The 24,343-nt window shown below is 42.3% G+C and overlaps 1 protein-coding gene across 1 annotated transcript in view; it reads right to left on the reverse strand.

Annotated features, from left to right (window-relative positions):
* Positions 1-24,343, reverse strand: part of LIPH (lipase, member H) — a 53,355-nt gene that overhangs the window by 20,648 nt on the left and 8,364 nt on the right. Inside the window, exons 2-6 of the mRNA XM_010853874.1 lie at positions 15,459-15,826; positions 14,248-14,356; positions 7,288-7,389; positions 5,055-5,144; positions 1,542-1,709 (exon numbers count right to left, since the gene is read on the reverse strand). Of these exons, the coding sequence (XP_010852176.1) occupies positions 1,542-1,709; positions 5,055-5,144; positions 7,288-7,389; positions 14,248-14,356; positions 15,459-15,826 (837 nt within the window). The remainder of the gene's footprint in view (positions 1-1,541; positions 1,710-5,054; positions 5,145-7,287; positions 7,390-14,247; positions 14,357-15,458; positions 15,827-24,343) is intronic.

Raw genomic sequence — 24,343 nt, forward strand, 5'->3', positions numbered from 1 at the left:
GTGAGGACCTGCAGGGCCACCAGGGCATGCCCCGCCCCAGCAGCCCCCTTACTTTTTTCACAACCCTATAGCCCTAAGAGCTGGGGCTTGTAAAAGGACCCTCCAGTGACTTTTCCCTCTTTCTATTGACATCACATCACCCAGCCCTGGTTCTCAGGAGCAGGGGTGTGGGAAGTGACACACACTGAAAACTAAAAATGTGCTGTGCTTAGTCGCTCAGTCGTGTCCGACTCTTTGTGACCCCAGGGACTATAGTCCACCAGGCTCCTCTCTCCATGGAATTCTCCAGGCAAGAATACTGGAGTGGGTTGCCATGCCCTTCTCCAGGAAATCTTCCCAACCCAGGGATTGAGCCCAGGTCTCCCACTTTGCAGGCAGATTCTTTACCGACTGAGCCACCAGGGAAGTCCTAGACTAAAAACAGCGCTGATATTTTTCAGTAATACCTTCATTTTCTAGATTATTTAAAACAGATTCAGATTTATACCTAGAGCAGCATCACTTTTGCAAAACAATGCACTTTCTTGAAGAACTATAATTGGGCCCCTAAACTGCACAGAACTTGGAATGGCCATGTGACTATGTCGAGAGGTAAGAGAACATCCTTGTTTGTGACTGTGCCAGCAGGAATGAAGCTAAGGGCTGGCACTGGGGCCTCTCTCTCTCCCCTTTTCCCACTGCTTAGGGAGTGGCCTCCACATTCTGGGACCCAGGAATCAGTATTTTTAAAAGTTCCATATTCAAATATACAGTCAAGGTTGAGAACCCCTTGTCTATAGCCTAACCTGATGTTAACTTGAGTTTTTCCTTTGGGAACAATTAGAAAATTGTCACGACCATTTAGTTGCGAAGTCATCATCACCTGGAATATTTCCACTGCTGCTGCTGCTGCTGCTAAGTCACTTCAGTCGTGTCCGACTCTGTGCGACCCCATAGACGGCAGCCCACCAGGCTCCTCCATCCATGGGATTTTCCAGGCAAGAGTACTGGAGTGGGGTGCCATTGCCTTCTCTGATATTTCCACTAACACTTAGCAAATATCCAAATAGCCTCCATGGTTATTACTCCAGCTCACCCTGTGTTTGTGTACATGCAGAGAACACCGGAGTGTGATGTGGGAGCATTAACGGATATGACTTGTTAGAAGGGGTCATCCTGTAAGACCCTCCCCTAACAGAGAGGTTGTATGCCTGGAGAAGGGTGTTCCTAACCCCACGGGAGTAGACTGCGTAAGGTGAAACTCTTGTGGAACCTCCTTTTTCTTGCTAGAATAAAGCATCCAGGGAGGTGGCACTCCGTTCTGGATGAAATCCTATATAGATTGCTTTTCTAACATTCTTTAGTATCAGGAGACTCCAGAGTACTTCACAGAACTATTGGCTAGAAAAAGCTAAGGAAATTAAGACACAGGATATTCAGGCCCATCGTTAGATGGAACACAGGATATTCAGGCCCGTTTTTAGACGGTTAAAATGGTGCTGAGATTCTACCAGAAATTAGCTCTTTGTTAACCAGAGTGGGAAACTGCTGGCTGGACTTACCCAGAACGGGACAGGGCTCCGTCTGTGATATGCCACAGTTGATACACTTGCCGTTCCTATAATCCCGGTAGGAGTCACAGGGATACGCGGTGATGGTGCAGTTCTCTCTCAAGGAAGAAAGGTACAGGTACACGGACCTCTGGTGGTCGCACTTGAAGTACTGCATTCCTTGGTTGTATAAGGAATAATCAAAGAATAGTTGTAGCATTTAGTAGTAAATAGTGTATCGCATATTGTTTTTTGTTCTTTGTAAAATTTATTTGGCTGCACCAAGTCTTAGCTGTGGCACATGGGATCTTTAGTTGGGGCATGTGGGATCCAGCTCCCCAACCAGGGATTGAATCCCGGCCCCCAACATTGAGAGTGCAGAGTCCCAGACACTGGACCACGAGGGAAGTCCCTCGCATATTGTTCATCCACATAATTGATTATGTCTCTTACACACGAGGCACAGTGCTAATAGCTCCAGTGTACTTAATTCAGTTTAATCCTTACAAAACCCGATAGATCAAGATTTATGCTGACAAACAGTAAGTGACAAGAGAGGCATGATTATCCCCATTTTATCTGGCAGGACACTGAGACTCAGAGATGTTCAAGGATTTGACTTTGTCCTTCCTTTGTCCCTGAAATGTCAGGGTAGTCAGAGATCCCTTGGAGGTTTTTAGCAGAAAGAAGCACATTTAAACCAGTAAAGATATTAGAGAAAGAAGGCACTGGGGAGAAATTGGTAGAGAAAGACCCCAAGGAGGGCAAAGAGAGGAGGTAGCTGTGAAAAAGCATGGAGGGTGCTTCCCCCCAGGGTTGGATGGAGAAACGGATGTAAAGACCAACTTTGTGATCTAAGGTTAGGATAGATACAAAGGCTCCTTCAGGTGGGACCTTGATCAAGGTACAAAAGTCAAACCTAGCTCAGCTCTGAGAGGTGAGGGTTTACAGCTTGGGAGGTATCTGGAATAGAGCACAAGGAGTGATCATAGGGAGGCAGCAGGAGATAAGCACGAGGCCTTTCTGGCATTTCTGAGGGTCTTGAGGGCCATGGAGAAGTGAGCGAGTTTGCCTGGGCCTTGTACCCGATCAAGAAGAATCCATGACTTCTCCAGAATGTGCCCAAGCAAAGACAGGGGCTCACTTGGCAGAAACCTAAGGGCCTGGGGGCGCGCAGGGCGCTCATGAGAGCAGATAAGGGGCAGGGGCTCCAGTTCTGCTACAAAGGTGAAACGTGAAGTGAGAGGAGCTGAACAATAGGATGTGGCACTGAAAGCCATAAATGGGCAAGAAGAGGTGACAGACAAATGCAGGTTAATGCTTGGTGGGTGCCATGTGGTGTGATGGTGAGAGGGGTGATGAAGCACAGAAGAGTTGGAGCTGATGAAGGACTACAGTACAGAGAGGCTTGTCAGCAGGTCGATAGGTCAGGTGGAGAAGTCATGTAGAAGTGGGAACTGGGTCCCAAAGATGAGTACTCAAAGAAGAATTTTTAAATAACAGACAGTGAACCACATCAAAAGAAGAGTTGTAATTATGAGCCAGTAGTTGAAGAGGCACTGGGTGCTAGAGTCAGATCAATGTTTCTTCTTCCTCCAGAGTCCACATATGTCCATAGAAGGAATTAGAGAAGGACAAAAGGAAATAAACTGGGCAAAAGAGAGAAGCATGCAGCCAAGCTGGCTGGAGTAAAATCTGACAAATCGACATTTAATTATCGTTCCTGGAACCTCCACTTGCAGAAACAATGAAGTTAATAACACCATGGAGGATGTCCTTTAGAAGCAAAGCACATTATCCTTGGCTGTTCATGGATGTTGTTACACTACAGCACACGGGACAGGATTTGAACACATACCATTTATGGTACAATTGAACAAACACTATTTATAGTACAATATGGTTGCCCTACTTACGCCATTTCATCTGGATCGTTTTCAAATGCTACAGCATTTCCATGGGACCATAAACAGCTATTATTTTGGTACCAAGATCATTTTTTTTCTAGAATTATTTCCATGATTGTTTAGTTTTATCTAAAAATTGTGCAATACAGATTCAGAGCATTTAGGGTTTTTTTTTTTAATTCTGTACCCTCATCACACTTTAATGTTGTCTTCTAACTACCTATTTTGTGAGTTTTTTCTCATTGTAAAACTAACATATGTTCATTCAGAAAATATAACATAATAGGAAATTATGACCTAAAAATCAACTAGAAATCCAATATCCAAAAATCACCACTAATAATTATTTGGAGCATTTAATGTTTAGTCTTTTTTTCCTATACTTACACATGTCCACTGGCGTCTATGGGGTCACACAGAGTCGTACACGACTGAAGCGACTTAGCAACACATGTCCAAATATACACTTAAAAAACAAACTAAGATTATGCTGTTTAATTTTGTCTCCTTTTCACTTTGTAAATATTTCATATTGGAAATATTTTCATTAAACTAACAACATGTTTTTTAAGAATTATATCCCTTTGCTTAGGATGCGCCATGCTATTTAATAATTTTCCTATGTTGGAGATTTAGATTATTTCTAAAAACTGTTATAAATAATCCTGTGTTGAACATCTTTGCACTCTGATTTTTTACTGCATTTTCCATTATTCCTCTAGGAGAGATTGTCAAATATGGACTGTCTAAGTCAAAGACATACCTTTTCAAGAGAGAGAAATAATTCATAATAGTTTTTAATCCTATGGTTATGCTTGTTTAAAGTAGTATATTTAAGTAGTAATGTTTTATCTAAAATTCATAGTTGGACCACCTCTATCATCTCAGAAAATTTGTTTTCAATTAATAACAATTCCACAGGGCTTCCCTGGTGGTCCAGTGGTTGAGAATCTACCTTGCAATCCAAGGGACATGGGTCCTATTCCTGGTCCAGGAAGATTCCACATGCAACAGAACAACCAAGCCTTGCTCCACAACTGCTGAGCCTGAGCTCTAGAGCCCAAGAGCCGCAGCTACTGAACCTACGCACAGCAACTACTGAAGCCTGAGGGCTCTGCAACAAGAGAAGCCACTGCAATGAGAAGTCCCACGAACTGCAACTAGAGAAAGCCTGAGTGCAGCAGTGAAGACCTGCCACAGCCAAAAAATAAAGCTTAAAAAAAAACAAAAACAATTTCACATTGGGATTTCCCTGGTGGTCTGTCCAGTAGTTAAGAATCCACCTTGCAATGCAGGGGATGAGGCTTCTATCCCTTGTGGGGAAACTAATATTCCCACATGCCATGGGGCAGCCGGGCCTGTATGCTACAAGTACTGAGCCTGCGTGCTCCAGAACTGGAGTGCCTCAGTAGACAGCCGAGCTTCACAGCAAGAAAAGAAAGTCCAAGTGCCACGAAGAAAGATCCCACATGAAGCAAGGAAGATCCGAAACTAAGACCTGAAGCAGCCAAATAAATAAATAAATATTTTTTAAAAACCCACATAGAATGATAATCAGATTTTTAAAATACACCCTTTAAAAACCACTGTTTTGTGCAATATAAAGATCTGTACTTACCTCCAAATATTGTTTGGGGGCAACCAGGTTGATCCAATCCTCCATTTGGGTAGAAGTCTATGTTTCCTAATTGTTTCTTGTAGCCCAGTGCTAAAAGAGAATATACTATGCTTTCATACTGCTTTGAACTCTTCCCATCTCATAGCTTATTTGCCTATAACAGGATATAGGCAGGGATTGTCTTATTTTTGTCATTGCTGCTATTGTTGTCATTATATGTATTTAAATATTTTGTTCAAAGTTAGTCAGATAGTTAACCCACTCCAGCATTCTTGCCTGGAGAATCCCCATAGACAGAGGAGCCTGGCTGGCTACAGTCCATGGGATCACAGAGTCAGACACAACTGAGTGACTAACTGCAGCGCAGCAACCACATAGCTAGAAAGCAGGGATTTCCAAGTAAGAGACTAGGAAGCTGGTAATAGAATTTATGTCTGATATTTCTGAAAATGAGAGTTTTGGCCCTCATTCACTGCCTCGCTGATAAAATGATAAGTCTCATGTTTATATTTGGCTGGAACACTCTTATTGCTGGGTGCTTCCTGAGCCTCTAATTGCTTTTGTGTAAGTGTTTAATGAATAAGAAACAGGAAACCTTCACTTAGTAGGAGAAACCCTTACAATTGGGGGATCTAGGATGGTTAAAAGGTTGGAAACTCTTCTAGAAAATGGAGACCTAGAAAATTATAGATAGATTTAATAATTGCTTATTCTGTTTAACCTTGTATCTCCAAAGTATCTCAAAAAATCTCCTTGTATCTCAAAAAATCCTTGATTAAAAGATTATATATATGAATGTATGTATATATATGTATACACACATGTATAGTGTATCATTGCAATAATAATCGTGCATGCTCAGTCACGTCTAACTCTTTGCAACCCTATGGACTAGAGCCCGCCTGGCTCCTCTGTCCATGGACATTCTCCAGGGAAGAATACTGGAGTGGGTTGCCATGCCCTCCTCCAGGAGACTTTCCCAACCCAGGGATCCAACCCTCATTTCTTAAGTCTCCTGCGTTGCCAGGCAAGTTCTTTACCACTAGCGCCACCTGGGAAGCCCACTATTACGTATTGAGACACTGCATGTGTCCGTGGGTGTGATACTAGGGGGTTTATACAGTTTTCTTCTAATATTCGCAATGTCTGAAGAGTAACCATTGGTAAGTTCATTTGAAGTAAGTTACAGATGAAGATTCTGGGACTCAGAGGCCTACGGAACAAATATGACGTCACCAGAAAGAACAAAACCTGGGGTTTGAGTCCACCTCTGCCTGACTGCAAAACTTATACTTTTTCCTCTTTTACTTTCTTTCCAAGAACAAAAAATAAATTACTCTGCACCCTCCAGAATTGAAATGGCATTGAGGTACTGCATCCAAATGGATAACACTTCAGACACTACATAGTAAAACAAGCTATTTCACAGAGACATTTATTCTAAGGCACACAGTACCACCCCAGAGTGCCCGTGATAGCCAGTAAAGGGTTTTTCAGGTGGTTGTATCACAAAGGGGATGTACTACTGAATGACCACTCTGTCATTCTGTCCCCTCTGCCCTCCCTAAGTGCCTACTCCAGCTGTCCTCCCAGACATATGGATATAAAGACCCATCTTTAACATCAGCCCAACCGCCACATTATGTACCCAGTATCGGAAATGAAATCAACACCGTGAAAGACAGAAATAGCCAGGAAGATCTACAGAGAGCTGGAGAGGTATAGGCAGTTCACAAATGCTCCGTGTGGGGACTTCCCTGGTGGTTCAATGGCTAAGACTGCACTTCCAGTGCAGGGGGCCCAGGTTCATTCCCTGGTCAGAGAACTAGATCTCACATGCCACAACCAAGACCCGGAGCACCCAGATAAATATATAATTTCTTTTAGGAAACGATCCCACATGCCACAACTAAGACCCAGAGCAGCCAAATATATATATATATATATATATGTCCATGGTGTGCAAACCAGCCTCTCCTTGATGGGTCAAGATGATCACTTTACAAGTAAGAGATGATGAGAAGGGCACCCCCACTCTTTCAGGAGGTCCTAGATGCCTGCATAAAACCACTTCCCTTCAATCTTCCTGTGGATTTGGAAGCCTGCCCCTTAGGTAAAGAAGGAATCTGGAGGAACCTGATCCACCTCTGCACGAGCATCCCCACAGGGAGAGGCTCTTTGGGAGTTTGTGGGGGTGGGGATGGTCACTGACCCACTAGGACAGGAATGTTACCGTCTGTGTCAGAATGGATGACGTCAACGAATTGTGCGTCTCTGGGATCTAATCTATCCTCTGGAGGTCTCCCGTTGAATAAAGGGCCCGCAGGGTCCAGACCTGCAAGGAAAACAGAGTTGGCTTGGCAGCCCCACGCCATGAGTCACCTGCAGCGGGCTTTTGATCCCTCCCGGTGAGGATGGTTCACAGGCTGCAGGGCGCCCTCGGTGGCCAGGCACTCACATTCCCATCCTGCTGTGCCAGGCTCCTTTCCACAGCCCCATAGCCTTTTCCCACAGTGGAGGTGGTTACCCTCGCAGCACCCCCTTGAGAATGCAGCCAGACTCTCTCCGGAAGTGTACCTTTTTCTTTTTGCCTGTGGAATCTTAGTTCCCCAACCAGGAATTAAACCCAAATCCTTGGCAGTGAGAGCTTGGAGTCTTAACCACTGGCCTGCCAAGGAATTCCCTGGAGGCGTACCTGTGTGGGCCCCCACAGTAGGGAGTGCACAGACAAATGGGGACCAGTGACAGGGATAGGCTGGTTCCTCAGGAAAAAAAGCATCCAAGGGTGCATATAAAAAGTAAACACAGCACTTATGTTTATCCCATTTTAAATAACCTAGAACTTTGCTTCTCTTCCTTGTTATTAAAAAAACTCCTTTATTGTTTCCATTTTTATTCACATTTACCAGCTTACATCAGAAGACTGGGAAGGTAGCTATTGTCATTCCTATTTTACATGTGAATGAACTGAGGTTCAAGTGTCTTAACCAGAGCCACAGTCTCACAATGCAGCAAGCTCTCTCTGCTGAGCTTTTTATGTCCTTTAATTGGGTTTGGCAAACTGAGTGGGAAAGTGTGAGACTCATTGGTCAGGCCAGGCATTAGAGCAGGTGTGGAGGAGGGAAATAAAGTTGTGTGTGTCAGTTCCGGCACAATTAACCCACCCCATAAATGCCTGAACTGATTTCTTGCTCTTGGACAATGTCAGTGGGATGTTTCTCACCATCATTATGAAACAGCTGCCAAAACAAGAGAGCAGCTCCTATGATGATGTAACCACACACTAAAAACACCAGAAGATCCCAAGTTCAGTTCAGTCGCTCAGGATTTTCCACAGTTTATTGTGATCCACACAGTCAAAGGCTTTGGCATAGTCAATAAAGCAGAAATAGATGTTTTTCTGGAACTCTCTTGCTTTTTCCATGATCCAGCAGATATTGGCAATTTGATCTCTGGTTCTTCTGCCTTTTCTAAAAACAGTCTGAACATCTGAAAGTTCACGGTTCACATATTGCTGAAGCCTGGCTTGGAGAATTTTGAGCATCACTTTACTAGCGTGTGAGATGAGTGCAATTGTGCGGTCGCTTGAGCATTCTTTGGCATTGCCTTTCTTTGGGATTGGAATGAAAACTGACCTTTTCCAGTCCTGTGGCCACTGCTGAGTTTTCCAAATTTGCTGACATATTGAGTGCAGCACTTTCACAGCATCATCTTTTAGAATTTGAAATAGCTCAACTGGAATTCCATCACCTCCACTAGCTTTGTTCGTAGTGATGCTTCCTAAGGCCCACCTGACTTCACATTCCAGGATGTCCAGCTCTAGGTGAGTGTGAGTGATCACACCATCATGATTATCTGGGTCGTGAATATCTTTTTTGTACAGTTATCCTGTGTTTTCTTGCCACCTTTCTTAATATCTTCTGCTTCTGTTAGGTCCATACCATTTCTGTCCTTTATTGAGCCCATCTTTGCATGAAATGTTCCCTTGGTATCTCTAATTTTCTTGAAGAGATCTCTAGTCTTTCTCATTCTGTTGTTTTCCTCTATTTCTTCTCATTGATCGCCGAGGAAGGCTTTCTTATCTCTCCTTGCTATTCTTTGGAACTCTGCATTCAGTATATCTTTCCTTTTCTCCTTTGCTTTTTGCTTCTCTTCTTTTCACAGCTATTTGTAAGACCTCCTCAGACAGCCATTTTGCTTTTTTGCATTTCTTTTCCATGGGGATGGTCTTGCTCCCTGTCTCCTGTACAGTGTCACGAACCTCCGTCCATAGTTCATCAGGCGCTCTGTGTATCAGATCTAGTCCCTGAAATCTATTTCTCACTTCCACTGTATAAACGTTAGGGATTTGATTTAGGTCATACCTAATGGTCTTGTGGTTTTCCCTACTTTCTTCAATTTAAGTCTGAATTTGGCAATAACGAGTTCATGATCTGAGCCACAGTCAGCTCCCGGTCTTGTTTTTGCTGACTGTATAGAGCTTCTCCATCTTTGGCTGTAAAGAATATAATCAATGTGATATCGGTGTTGACCATCTGCTGATGTCCATGTGTAGAGTCTTCTCCTGTGTTGTTGGAAGAGGGTGTTTGCTATGACCAGTGTGTTCTCTTGGCAGAACTCTATTAGCCTTTGCCCTGCTTCATTCTGTACTCCGAGGTCAAATTTGCCTGTTACTCCAACTCCAGGTGTTTCCTGACTTCCTAGTTTTGCATTCCAGTCCTACTAACTGGAAACTTACCTGGAGTGGAAAAGGTTTCAAGGGATGTCCCCATGTTTTTATCTATGAAGGTCATTTTAAATGACATCTCCTATCCCCAGTGCTATAAAACTCAAGAGAGAGAATCCTTGCCTCAGCAGTCCTGGTTCTAGCCCGTTTCTCCATTTCTCCTCAGCTAACACCCTAAATTCCTTGAGGTATATCATTATCTGCCTCCTTTTCTTATCTCCCTATCTTTTTCTCCCCCAATTTTTCTTCCTCTTCTGTCTGCTCCCAACTGAAACTGATGTGGGAGGGGGTGGATCAATAACCAGGTACCCAAGTCCATAGCATATCAGCACAGCATTTTAAGGCGAGTACAGAGAAAAAGAGAGCGACCCAGGCAGTCAGGCAAGAAAAGGGAAATTTATTAGAGGAAAAAGAGAGGGTGACTGGCTCTTAAGGAGGACCAGCGTCCTCCCTTTCTGACAGAGTCCTTCTTACACCCCACCAATGAAAAATTCTGAGGGGATGGTCATGTAGCTGGAGGTCTGGAATCTGAGAAGATTCCACAGCTTTGAGAAGATAGGTGCCAGTGAGATAACAGGATGCCATTTGGGCAATTTGGTCAGTCTCAAGGATCACTGTGATTTATTCTTTGTTTGCTTGGTCGACATAACGAGCCATCTTACCAGTGAGACCCCATGTGGACTCTATCAAGCATGAGAAACTCAGAACCTCAGAAACACCTTGCTGCGGAAGCCTCCCCCTCCTCACATAAAACAGCAGCGCTTACTATCTGAGAAAATGAACAGTAAGAGCCTCAGTTTATAGCAGCCTCCAGATCCATGGCTGAAAGACTGGCTTATCATATAAAGTCCAAACCAGGGCAATTTCATAAGTGATAAAGCTGCTATTAATAATTATGCCAGGACTGAAGACACAAATGAGGACTGTCACAGTAAACATATGCTCTCCTTAGAGAAAAGTCATAGCAAATGATCAGCTTACACCGTCAGCCAGAAATCACAAACTATCTTTAAAAAGCTGCATACTTTGTGTGAGCAGAGATCACTGGAGTCGGATAGGGGTGACATGAGCCCCAAACCTAGCATTAACCAGCTGTGTGATTTTAGGCAGGTTACTTCACTTCTCTGAACCTCAGTTTCCTTATCTGCAAAACAGAGGTAGAATTAATTGCTACTTCAGAAGGTTTACCAAGGCATTCCTAGATCCGAATCCAGAATACTGAGATTTTTATAGAACAGAAACAAAACCAACAAAAATGGAGCACTTTCTTGTTGCTCTGTGATCACCAGCAAAGTCTAACTAGTGATCCCTGGCTTTGATTACAAAATTAACCAGCTTGAGAATCTGATGAAAGCCCTGGACCTCTGACCTCTTCCCAGGGCAAATGTCCAATGTTTTACAGGTGGCTTTAGGGGCCTCCCTCACTCCCATTTCAAAGGTCACCATGAAGTGCTATCTAATAGAAATATAATGTGAGCCATATATATAGTTTAAAATTTTCTAGCAACTGCTTTTAAAAAGTAAACAACAAAGAAAACTGATTTTAATAATGCATTTTATTTAACCCAGTTTATTTAACCCAATATAGCAGTAAAATTTCATTTCAACATGTAATGAATATAAAAAAATCCAAATTTTTAATATATTTAAGGTATGTTTTTAATATATTTTTTCATAAATTTCAATAAACTTTAATATATTTTTCATCACTTTTTCCATATTTTAATATATTCTAATATATCTTTCATTTTTAATAAGACATTTCATATATTTTAATATATTTTTCAAAATATTTTAATATATTTTTCTTCAAAATCCAGTGTGTGCTTTGTACTTATAGCACATCTCAGTTTGTGTTAGCTACATTTCAGGTACTCAATGGTACATGCAGTTCATGGCTACTATATTGGACAACACAGATCTGTGGTCATTTTTTAATGTGTGGTATTTAGACCACCTGAATCTTCTGGTGAAAAGCACAGACTCCTGGGACTTCCTGGTGGTCCAGTGGCTAAGACTTCGCATTCCCAGTGCAGGGGGCCCTGGTTCTATCCTTGGTCAGGGAACTAGATCCCACATGCCACAACAAAGACCCAGTGCAGCCAGATAAATATATTAATTATTTTTAAAAAAGATAAGAAAGCTAGGCTTAAGTTAGTTTTTAAAAAATAAATAAAAGTAGAGACTTTTGGATCCCAAGACCAGAGATCCTGATGCAGCACGTTGGCACCGTATCCAACACTCCAAGATGATTTTTATAAGACTCAAATTTAATGTATTATCAAGTAATGTAGGTACTTGAAATGTTTTTAAATCCATTCATCTTCATTTGAAGAAATTAATGAAAAGTAATACCAGGAGATGTGCCTGGAGAGGAAAAGGAAAAGCAAGAACAGAAGACAAGGGGGAAATGAAAGAGACGAAGCAGACAGTCTGGCCTACATAGTTAGCAAGCAGAACCGCCCAGTTCTTAGGAGTTGGGAGTGGATTATGTCTTTCCCGCCCCACAATCCAGTGATCCCACTCAAGAAGGGCAGTCGGAGGTGAGTGGGGAAGGGAAACGCTTTACCCCTGAGACAAGCGCTTGGGAAGAGGTGAATTTGATGTTGGAGCTCAGTGAGGATGAGGAATTGGAGAACATGGGGCAGTCAGAGGAGACAGAAAATTGAGCTGCAGACTGTGGGCTGAGTCCAGGTCACAAAGCAGGGCCATGTGGGCCCAGGGAAGGGAGGCTGGCTTGGGAAATTTCCATGGTCAGAGGCCAGATTACACTGTATTCCCATCCAAAGCAGTTGTGGGAACAGGCTGGCTGAGTGGCTGAGGAGCAAAATTAGGGGGTAGATAGAATAAGACAATGATGGGCTTGAGCCCCCAACACTAGCACTGGACAGCCCATTTAGCTTATCTCTTCCCAAACTTTGTGATCAGTGACGTCAGGTCAGTAGCTTAAAATCAGCCACAGTGGGAGTATTTACATCATGGAATCAGTAAATGCTATACATTTATTTGTGTGTGTGTGTGTGTGTGTGTGTGTGTGTGTGTGTGTGTGTTTGTGTGGAGCGCTGATCAGCTTCCAAACACACCACTGGGAAAAGTCCCAGCTCCCAGAGGAGAAGCTCCCAACAGATAAAGAAAACAAGCATATTTGAGCTATTTGTCCTTTGTACCCATAAGGGAAAATGAATTTTTAAAAAGTAAACACATGTTGCTTTCTAAAACATTATAGTAATAATTTTAAAAATTGAAAAAGAGGGACTTCCCTGATGGTCCAGTGACTAAGATTCCACACTTCCAATGCAGGGATCGCAGGTTCCATTCCACATTGCCACAGCTAAGAGTTTGCATGTTGCAGCTAAAGATCCTGAATGCTGCAACAAAGATCCAAGATTCCCTGTGCCGCAACTAAGACCCAGCACAGCCAAATAAATAAATACTTTTTTAAAACCTGAAAAAATGTTTTGCTTCCCTAGGAAAGCAGGTGAATAAGATGAGGGCAACCTTAGCATTTGGGGTGAAAGTCAGAAAAAAAAAATAGCCCAGGAAAAAATATGACCTCAAGTACCAGGGTTAGAAGACACAGCCAATGTGGAGTATATGTGTGTATGAGAGACAGAGACAGACAGAAGGGGCAGGGGTGTGGGGCCAGAAGACTAGCCCAGGGCCACATGCAAGGTTAAGTACCACATTCAGTCCTGTGGCTCTTAAAGGGTTACCTCTCAATTGTAGCTGATTTGAATCATTTACCTCTCCCCTCCCTCCTTCCATTCACTTCTGCCTTCCAGATTGCCTAGATTTGGAATGGCTATCTCAGGGTAAGGATCAATTCTGGAAAAGATATGGATGGCCAGAAGCCTTGCCTCTCTAAAAGAGAAAGCCTCCCCCAGCCCTTCATCTGTCACTGTGGAAAGTTACTGAGCACCAGGCAAATGAACCCAGCAAAGGGATCTTTCTTTGGAGTTTCACCTGCTGTGTTTCTGAGGGTTTTTATTCTTCTTGGTCTGAAAGCTGATAGTCACAGAGTAAGCTCCAGACAACATAATTCCCATCTCATTTACCTACCCTAAGGCTCCGGCTATGCCTGGGGCTATATTACATATGTAGGTCAAACAATCTCGGATTAAATGAAAGGAAGGCTATCTGCTTGGGGCAAAATCCCCATCATAGGACATGGCTGTTTCTGTAGCCATAGAGAAATAAAGTCACCACCAAACTTTTCTATAGCATACACAATTTATAAAGTGTTTGCACATATTTTATTAAATAATAAATTTAATACTGCTGAAGTCAGTTATTACTATGGTCTTCCCTTTGCACAAGAGGACATTTGCTCAGAGCGGTTAAGTAATTAGAAGAGCTGACTTGGAACCCAAGGACTTGGATTGCCTGTATCATGCTCCCCCAGGAAACACAGTCCACAGGCTGGTTATCCTGAGCCCATTCACAGGAAGCCTTACCTGTAATTCTTACCTGTAATTCTCCCCAGCTGGCCACCGTACATCTTTCCAACAAACCCAGCTATGTGGGCTCCTAGACTTACTCCAATTATGTAAATGTCATCCAGAGAAGCTCCTTCTGCCTGGAATTTCAAAAGGTCCATTGTTAAAAATTGTGAGGGGCCAAGGAGTTGACAATACCTAGAGAAATTTCCTAACTGTTGACTTTGGAGAAACATTTCTAAGCGCCTTATGTCCATTACCTTATTAAAATGTCACAACACCCCCACAAACTAGATGCTATTCTTTTGATAATACAGATGAGGAAACTGACTGGGCTGAAGTCTTTTTCCCAAGGTCAAACAGCTGTTGGAAGGGAGTAGGACAGAATTCAAACTGGTCTGTCCAAATACAAACCTGCCTTAATTTTTATGCCATGGTGTCTCCATTCGTGCTTCTGCTGGGAACCAAGCTGAGACATCTTAAAGCCTTCCCCACTGAGGAGAAGGGCAACCAAATATTTTAATGAACTCCTTTATCTTCATGCTGGCTTGGTTAATGAACTACCATAGAGAGGGAAGAAGGAAGACAGGGGCAGGGCATATTGTCCTAGTCCTGGGATAGCTGGTCATGAGTCATTTTAATATTCCCTTTCCCAAGGGCGGTGGCTTAGCTGAGGAGCTCATGTAAAATTTATGTCACCCCTGGCCACAGTGGCCACCAGGTGTGGCTCTCTGAAATAGTCCCGATGTCAAATCACTTTTTATCAGATTGGGTATATCAGTTTTGGTTTTGGATAATCTGATCTCTAAACTTTTGGCAGGTCTAAGAAAAGGAAGAGCTATGGAAGTTGAGGCAACTGAGCATTGAAGCCAGGAAACTGAGCATTGAAGCCAGGAAACCTCTCCTACCCGTTAGGTAACTTTATATGAGTTAGAAAAAGATGTCCCTTCCCCAGGACACTTTGCTGTCATTCACTAGAAATTTATTATAATAGGTATATAAATCTACAGTGTCTACAGAGACAATGGTGCTCTCTTAGATGGATTCCCTGTTCAGTGTACAACCCACACAACCATACCTATCGCCTTCCCTTCACCCTCCTGGGGGCTTATTCAAAGAACATTTGCAAAACACTGCAAAAATAGTCCTCCTGATCACTGTAGATATCTCTTGGCTTTAAATATCCAGATAATGAGCCAATTCCAATTTGGCTCTGAACCATCTAAGAGAATGCCTCCTTACCAACATTAGGTCGATAAATTCCTTCAAGACTGTTGCCACTTTTCTGGTCTTACTAGAGGCATGGTTGTACATTACAGTTGTAGCTCCTCGATTCCAATCAACGATAACCACATTCATGTCTTCTACAGAGAGCAAACCCTCTACTAAGTCCTCTATCCATACTGGAGGAGAGCCTGTCGGCCTGAATCCATGGACCACAAAGGTGGTTTTCTTAGTCACGTTCAAGTTCCCCAAAACTGTGGAGTTGATGGCTTGTGCGCAGGTTGGGTTTCTCCTTGTGTAGAGCATCAGCTTCACATTTAGTCCTGTTCCAACCACTGCACTGTGAAAACTCAGTTTGGTAAATGAAGGACATGTTTCATCTGTGTCTGAAAATAAAAATTAGATGGTATCATGACAGTTCTTTCCTTAGACAGACATCAAACAGGAGTTCTGTCCTACACTCACTGGAGTTCTTTCCATGTGTCTTACTGTACCTAGCAAGAGGCTGGATCTAGTTGAATGAAGTTTAAACATCATATCTGATTTAGAGTTCATAAGTGGTGTCTTCTTTTTCACTCAGAAAATCATCTTTTGAAATCCTACCCTCTTTTAAGGTATAACCCCAAAGTTACCTTAGTGAATGAAGCCTTCTCCAACTCTCCCAGCCTTAGTTACCGTCTGTCCTTCAACCCAGAACTCCCCAGCTCCTCTCTGTGCCACATTGACAGCACAATGAAGACATTTTCAGGGATGTACTATGGATATTTCTTTATATGGATGTCTATCCCATTAGACCACAGTCTCCTTGAAATGGTGGCTTATGATTAATCTCATATATCCATCACAGTACCCAGCACATAGTAGAGGACTTAGTAACTGAATCTACGGGGTCAAAGCATCTTTCCTTGTCCACAGCTCCCAACTGCAGTGGTGGTGGAGAACATGGTGTGCCTGGCTCTACACCTTTCAAACGCATCTGAAACTGCTAACCATGGTGGCCTTTCTCAGGCCTTTCCTTCTTTGCTCAAGCATCATCTTTAAGCATTCACCCTGCTGACTGGACTTGAAGAATGGCCTTAAAAGAAAGGCTGGGGATGTAAAGAGAACAGCTTAAGAGAGCTTAGAGCTTAGAGAGCTTCCCTGGTGGCTAAGTGGTAAAGAGTCCGCCTGCCAATGCAGGAGACGCAGGTTTGATCACTGGTCCGGGAAGATCCCACATGCAGCTAAGCCTGGGCATCACAACTATTGAACCCATGCTCTAGAGCCTGAAACCACTGAAACCAATGCACCCTAGAACCTGTGCTTCACAACATAGAAGCCACTGGCATGAGAAGCCCAGGCATCACAACTACAGAGTAGCCCCCTCTCACAGCAACTAAAGAAAAGCCCATGCAACAATGAAGAAAGAAAGAAAGAAAGAAATAATTTTTTTAAAAAAAGAAGAGCCTAGAGCATCTCATAATGGCAGAAATTGAGACCGTGTTTAAAAACATGTCACAGGGACACAGGAACCAACTGGAAGGGGCTTCCACTGACCAGATCTGGGATAATTTGAGGGCAAAATAATTAAGAACATTAATGAGTGATAGGCCGCTCGCATGCCACCCAAGTACCCAGCACAGCCACACACACAGAAAATTACGGAGGCTTTGAAATCTCTTACCCTAGAAGAGACATGGTTAAAAATTGAGTCCCAGGGACTTCCCTGGTGGTGAAGTGGATAAGAATCCACCCGGACACAGGTTTGATCCCTGGTCCGGGAAGATTTCACATGCTGCGGACCAACTACAGAGCCCATGCTCCTAGAGACTGTGCTCTGCAACAAGAGAAGCCACCACAGTGAAAAGCCTGTGCACCCCCAAAAAGAGTAATGCCCACTTGCAGCAACTAAGGAAAGCTCTTGCAAAGCCACAAAGACCCAGTGGAGACATAAATAAATAAATGAATAATTTTAAAAAGTTGAGCCCCCAAATCACACATCCTTCTTTTATACTGTCTAGTAGATTGTGCAGTGAGGCCTCCTCGCAGTGTAAATACTATCTTTTTCTTTTTTTTCTCGGCTTTATTGAGACATAACTGACAAATAACATTGAGTAAGTTTAAGGCGTATGACATCACTTTATATTATATATACTAAGAAATGATTACCACAATAAGGTTAACTCTGTCCTGTCACATAATTGCCACTTCTGTGGTAATAACTTTTAAGATCTACTTTTAGTAAATTTCAAATATACAATACAGTATTTTTTAACTACCATGCTGTGTATTATACATCCAGGACTTATTCATCTATGTAAACATTTTCTCCATCAGTTGGCCCCTTTCATTTTTCCCTTCCTGTAGATTGCTTGTCCCAGGAGAACCTGGACTGAAACTTATCTGGTGCTTATAGAACAAGCCCAACAGTAAATAATTGTCCAGTTAATCATTTTATTGAAGAGTGCCGAAGTAGGGCTGAGCCTGTGGGACGTAGCCATCAGTAAAACTGGGTTTTGTTCCTGGTTGTGTGACTGACTCACCAGGTGGCCTGGGGAAGTCATGTCATTTTTCACTCTCTACCTACCTGCCCAAGAGAGTTATGTAGTGGATATTAATTATGAATGAGATCATATTGGGGAAGATAGAGTGCCCTTTCCAAAGAAGGGGATTGCTTAATTACTGTGTTTGTTCATTTTGAGCCAAATGAGCCATACTAGGTCAAAGTGTCATAAAACCACGTATCTGAGCACTTGCAAGGCTCAGAGATGCGTCCTGAAGTTTGGGGCCAAAGCTGTTTTTCAGCCGCAACTGCCAACTTTAATGTCTACAGGATGGGTGATCTTTTTGGCCTGCTGAGTCCTTTCTAGAAGCCCTTAAAGTTGACAGTTACTGAAAGGCAAGAAGGGCAGAACACGTAAATATTTATTTTTCACTTGATAGAACCGCTGTGACTCCAAGTATTTTTAAATGTCTTAGTTATGTTTATAATGGCTTTGCGCTCTGGAAAAGGCTATGTGGATTTTGCCTGTCGCTCTTTTGCTTTTTTTTCCATTGTATTTTCTTTCTCATGCTGGGAAGTTTATAGCCCGCTTTAATTTTTCTGGCAAGAAAAAACTGAGCTCTATAACTTTATATGAAATCCTTTTGTTTCTATTTTACGGGATGTCAGTGTGTGGATTGTAGGTCAGTGGACTATATGCAGAAGTGCTCCAGACGTAGGTATATTTATTCAGATTTAATTATGCTCCACTGTGAACCCCTGGCAAGGAGTTTGGGGCATCTGGAAACTGTATTTCAGACTGTCGTGGAACATATTTGAAAATTCTGCCATGAACCCGGCTGCTGATCTTTGTCAGAACAGTTGTCTTTCCTTATTGTGCTCCAGTCCTTGCTTGAGTAACTCGAGACAGTGTCTAATGACTTTCTGATATAAATGATGAGGGCATTAGCATACTCAGTACTTCTCCTCTCTGACCCAGTGTCTACCTCCTGATTTTTATTAGTTATAAAATTACTTTTAGCTATTCTGGCGATTACTTTTTCAGTTTAAAAATAAATATTTAAGCCTCTTTGTACTGGTATATGACTCAGAGAGTGTTTCTGTTCTATTTAGTATTATCTATTCTAGCTCCTCCAAATCTACCAAGAAAGTTGAGAAAGCTACTGCTCACATATTGCCTCCTGTATTGTATATCCTCCTTAACCCTTTTTTAAGAACACAAACACAAATGTACTCGCACAAACATACACTTTGGGTTCCCTCTGTCAAAATACAGTCAGTCCTCTTCATTCAGGAATTTCATACTTGTGAATTCACCTACTCAAAATTTATTTGTAATCCCCCAAATCAAACATTTCTCACCCCTGCTCTGCATCTCAGTGGTTTGGGTGTGCCTCATCCCAGGGATGCCCACTCCACTCCCTAGGAAGGAGGGCCCCCTCTTTCCCTTTCCCTTCCATGGTTTCTCTCCTCTATCCTCCTCCATGGTGACAGGTAGACCCTGCCACTTGAGGAAAGGTCAGCAGGGGACCTCTGTTTTACATTAGAAGGAGAAAATGATTTGGCTTCCACTTTTTCAAAATCCAGCTATGTCAACAATAAAGCTGACACTTTTAGCCACGGGTCAGTTTCTCAGTTAGTTAAAACCCAGAGGAAAGAGGAGTGTGACTGCCACCCACACCTCAGCAGCAGACTGGGAGCCCTTGAGGGCAGAAATTTTATTTTTAATAAATTAAAAAATTACATAATATTTAATGCATATAAAATAAGAATGCAGAATATTTGCAAGTGATAAAGCACAGTAGTAAACACTCTATCTAAAGACCTAAAATAAAACCCAAATGTATTTGTAACCCCTGAAATTAATCATGCGCAGACCCGTGCCGAGTGGCAAAAAGAAAAATCTGAGTTGCTCCACACGACACTCTCAGCAGTGGTCAAACACACCAAGGACTGCCTTCTTGTTTCAGTTCTTGCAACAAATGTCCTTTTCCTAGCCTCTTACTGCCACATTTTTTGCTTCTTGTGCCTTTACTTTGTGATTTCTCTGTTTAAAATCCCCCAAACATAGTCCTCAATTGCTGGCTGGAGTTTCTAAACTCATAAAGGCTGTGATGTTACCTTCCAGAGAAAATGTGTTACATAAGCTTTGTTCAGCTATGAGTTATAGTACAGCCATGAGTTCAATGTTAGCGAGTCAATGATATATATTAAATACAGTGTCTTTAAACAGAAACACATGTAAAATCAGATTATGTATTGATTGATCAGTCAAAAAAAATGCTGTAACCAGAGGCTCCCCAGAACCTAACCCTTTATTTCCCCTCCGAGCAATGGTCCAGTAACTGCTACTTCAGTGCCTGAGCGCCTTTACAGAACAGGAACTGCCATGGATAATGAAGGTGAAGTTTATATAAAATTTATCTTCTAGAACTGTATTTCCCTGGTTATGTAGTTTTAGTTCTAGCAAGTACAAGATCATTGCTCACAGTGAGTCCTTTGCCTGGCCTTCTCCATTCGCTCCCGAATGACTCGCTCTTGCTTTCAAGACAGGCTCCTGGATGGCCCTTCACCCATCCCCAGCTGTGCTCAAGGGATAAGAAACTTGCATGGGGGACAGAACCAGCCTTAGGAATGAGGGACTGCAGGTGATCTAACCCTCACAGGCTCTGGGGCTGGTAGAAACTGTTAATTTTTTCAGTAGGACAATTTTATCCTGTTTCTTTTGTTTGATTGTTCCGAGACGTTCCTGGATGCAGTTTGATTAGTTACAATTAAACTTGACTTTTTTTTTTTTAAGTTGGATAAGTGTGGGGTGGCTAGTGGATAACATATTCACTATATTATTCTCATCTGTAAGTGAACTCCTTGGCCTAAATGATGCTCTGACTTTATATGCTTTCCCCCAGGATTTACAGATATTCTACTTCCTCCTTGTGGTGAATTCCACTCCATTTTTTCCCATAAATTTTACCTGTTTTTTCATACCACAAACCTGAAACATTTTTTCCTTTTCTGAAATAACTTCCCCCACTAGCACAGAAGTTCCAAGGAAACTAATCTATTTGACCATTTGTCCATTCTTACATTCCCAGTGCCAAGAACAGGGCCTGCTTCAAATATTTCCTGGATAGACGGATATCAATCTATTAACACATCTGTCAGCCATTCAGAGTGATTTATATAAATACTATATAGTGTATGACATAATGTTTATAAAGTAAATGAAGCATGAAATGCATTGTGACTGAAATTATTAGAAATACATCTGCAGGAGACACAGCCTGGAAAATCATATGCAAACAACAATAGGTCCTGCACTCCACCCCAAAGTTCTTTGTTTAAAATTGCTTAAGTTATTACTCCTTTTCCTCTCAGAATTAACACCATTTTTAAAAGAATATATTACATTTATCTTATTTTGGACTATGTTACAAATTGGTTTAAGCCTCTCTAGGGCAGGCACTGCGTTTTTAGTCTAGTGGTGTGTACCCAGCACCAAGCTCAAGAACTTGTCTTGTTGTTGGGCCTGAAATTCTCAGGCACTTTGGAGAGCGTGTAAGGAGTAGATACATGTGAATAACAAATTTGTTACATTGCTTCACCCTCATATAGTTCTTTATATTTTACTTTGGGCTTCTCTGGTGGCTCAGACTGTAAAGAATCTGCCTGTAATATGAGAGACCTGGGTTTGATCCCTGGGTTAGGAAGATCTCCTGGAGAAGGGAAGGGCTATTCACTACAACTGAGCAACACACACACACACACACACACACACACACACACACACGCCTTCAGAAAGCAAACCTCGTTATTTCGTTGTTTTGTTACAAAGTCAAGTTTGCTCAGAGGTAGTATTAACAGCTCAGCAGAACATGTTAAACGGGTTTCTAAAGCTTAACCTCTTCTATTAGAGTTTATTTGAAAGGGGAGAAACTTTGCCTTTACTCTTCAGACTACTTTGAAATTCAATCCCTTTGAAATGCCATTTCCTGTTTACAATCAGAAAATAACAGCTGGATGGGTGACGTCTCCCATCCATTGATGAATTCAGACCCTTGGGTAGGGCAGGGCTGATTATCATTTACTGTCTTCCTTCTGTTAAATTAAAAGAAACATATTCAAATAGGATGTCAGGAAAAGCTAGCTATCTTCAGAGACAAATTATATGTGCCTGAGATACTTTATTATAATCTAATACATGACTGCCCATGGGCCAAATCCAGCCATGATCATTAGCATATTGTCTTTAGTTGTTTTCTTGGTATAACCAAAATTGAGTGGTTTAACAGTGACCACTGTCCCACAGAGCTGAAAATATTTACTATCTGGCTCTCTACAGAAGTTTGCCAGCTTTGGTCTAATATCTTAACCAAATTTTCCAGGCAAGAATACTGGAGTGATTGCCATTTCCTACTACAAGGGATCTTCTTGACCCAGAAATCAAACCTGTCTCTTGCATCACCTGCACTGGCAGGTAAATTCTTGACCACTGCACCACCCGGCAAGCCCTTGCCAACTCTGGTCTAAGGTCTTACACAAAAACACAACACAATTTTGGAAAGAGCCTAGGTTTTGGAGACAGACCTAGGTTTGAAGTTCAACGCCATTGCCTATGAGTTATGTGATTTCTCTTAATTAATTACCTAACCTCTCCAGGCCTCAGTTTTGCACGTGTAAAATGATCGTAATAATGCCAATCTGTCAGGCAGTGCTTTGCAGAGTCATAGTGAGCCCAAGGCAAAAGAAAAAACACACCATGTAAATGTACGCTTTTACATGTGTGTGCTAAGTTACTTCAGTCCTGTCTGACTCTTTGCGACCCCATGGACTGTAGCCCACCAGGCTCCTCTGTCCATGGGGATTCTCCAGGCAAGAATACTGGAGTGGATTGCCAAGCTCTTCTCCCGGGGATCTTGCCAACCCATGGATCCAACCTGCGTCTCTTATGTCTTTTGCATTGGCAGGCAGCTTATTTACCACTAGTACACCTGGGAAATCCATACATATTCATACAAGTATACATTTATTTATCAAAATATCCTCCCATATTTTGAACCAAGTGAAGAATAACCCTTCATTATTTAATCTGTTCATACACTGTGGTCACCTCTTATAACATAAACCACCTAGCAAGGAAGTAAGTTGTCACGGAGCCAGAAATGCAGGACAATTAGAAATGATTTTTTCTGTTGTACAATAACACCAACAAGTAAAATGATCAGTAATATATCTTAGTAAAATATTTGACATTCTGTTCATCATAGATTTGTGTTGATTTTGATCTTTTAAAAATATTGCATTAAAATATCATCTATGCATGATCAGATCAGATTAGATGAGATCAGTCGCTCAGTCATGTCCAACTCTTTGCGACCCCATGAATTGCAGCACGCCAGGCCTCCCTGTCCATCACCAACTCCCGGAGTTCACTCAGACTCACGTTCATCGAGTCAGTGATGCCATCCAGCCATCTCATCCTCTGTCGTCCCCTTCTCCTCCTGTCCCCAATCCCTCCCAGCATCAGAGTCTTTTCCAATGAGTCAACTCTTCGCCCGAGGTGGCCAAAGTACTGGAGTTTCAGCTGTAGCATCATTCCTTCCAAAGAAATCCCAGGGCTGATCTCCTTCAGAATGGACTGGTTGGATCTCCTTGCAGTCCAGGGGACTCTTAAGAGTCTTCTCCAACACCACAGTTCAAAAGCATCAATTCTTCAGTGCTCAGCCTTCTTCACAGTCCAACTCTCACATCCATACATGACCACAGGAAAAACCATAGCCTTGACTAGACGAACCTTTGTTGGCAAAGTAATGTCTCTGCTTTTGAATATGCTATCTAGATTGGTCATAATTTTCCTTCCAAGGAGTAAGCGTCTTTTAATTTCATGGCTGCAGTCACCATCTGTAGTGATTTTGGAGCCTAGAAAAATAAAGTCTGACACTGTTTCCACTGTTTCCCCATCTATTTCCAATGAAGTGGTGGGACCGGATGCCATGATCTTCGTTTTCTGAATGTTGAGCTTTAAGCCAACTTTTTCACTCTCCACTTTCACTTTCATCAAGAGGCTTTTGAGTTCCTCTTCACTTTCTGCCATAAGGGTGGTGTCATCTGCATATCTGAGGTGATTGATATTTCTCCCGGCAATCTTGATTCCAGCTTGTGTTTCTTCCAGTCCAGCGTTTCTCATGATGTACTCTGCATAGAAGTTAAATAAACAGGGTGACAATATACAGCCTTGACGAACTCCTTTTCCTATTTGGAACCAGTCTGTTGTTCCATGTCCAGTTCTAACTGTTGCTTCCTGACCTGCATACAGATTTCTCAAGAGGCAGATCAGGTGGTCTGGTATTCCCATCTCTTTCAGGATTTTCCACAGTTTATTGTGATCCACACAGTCAAAGGCTTTGGCATAGTCAATAAA

Source organism: Bison bison, unplaced genomic scaffold (genome assembly GCF_000754665.1).
Source record: "Bison bison bison isolate TAMUID 2011002044 unplaced genomic scaffold, Bison_UMD1.0 scf7180017864333, whole genome shotgun sequence".
NCBI classification, from domain to species: domain Eukaryota; kingdom Metazoa; phylum Chordata; class Mammalia; order Artiodactyla; family Bovidae; genus Bison; species Bison bison.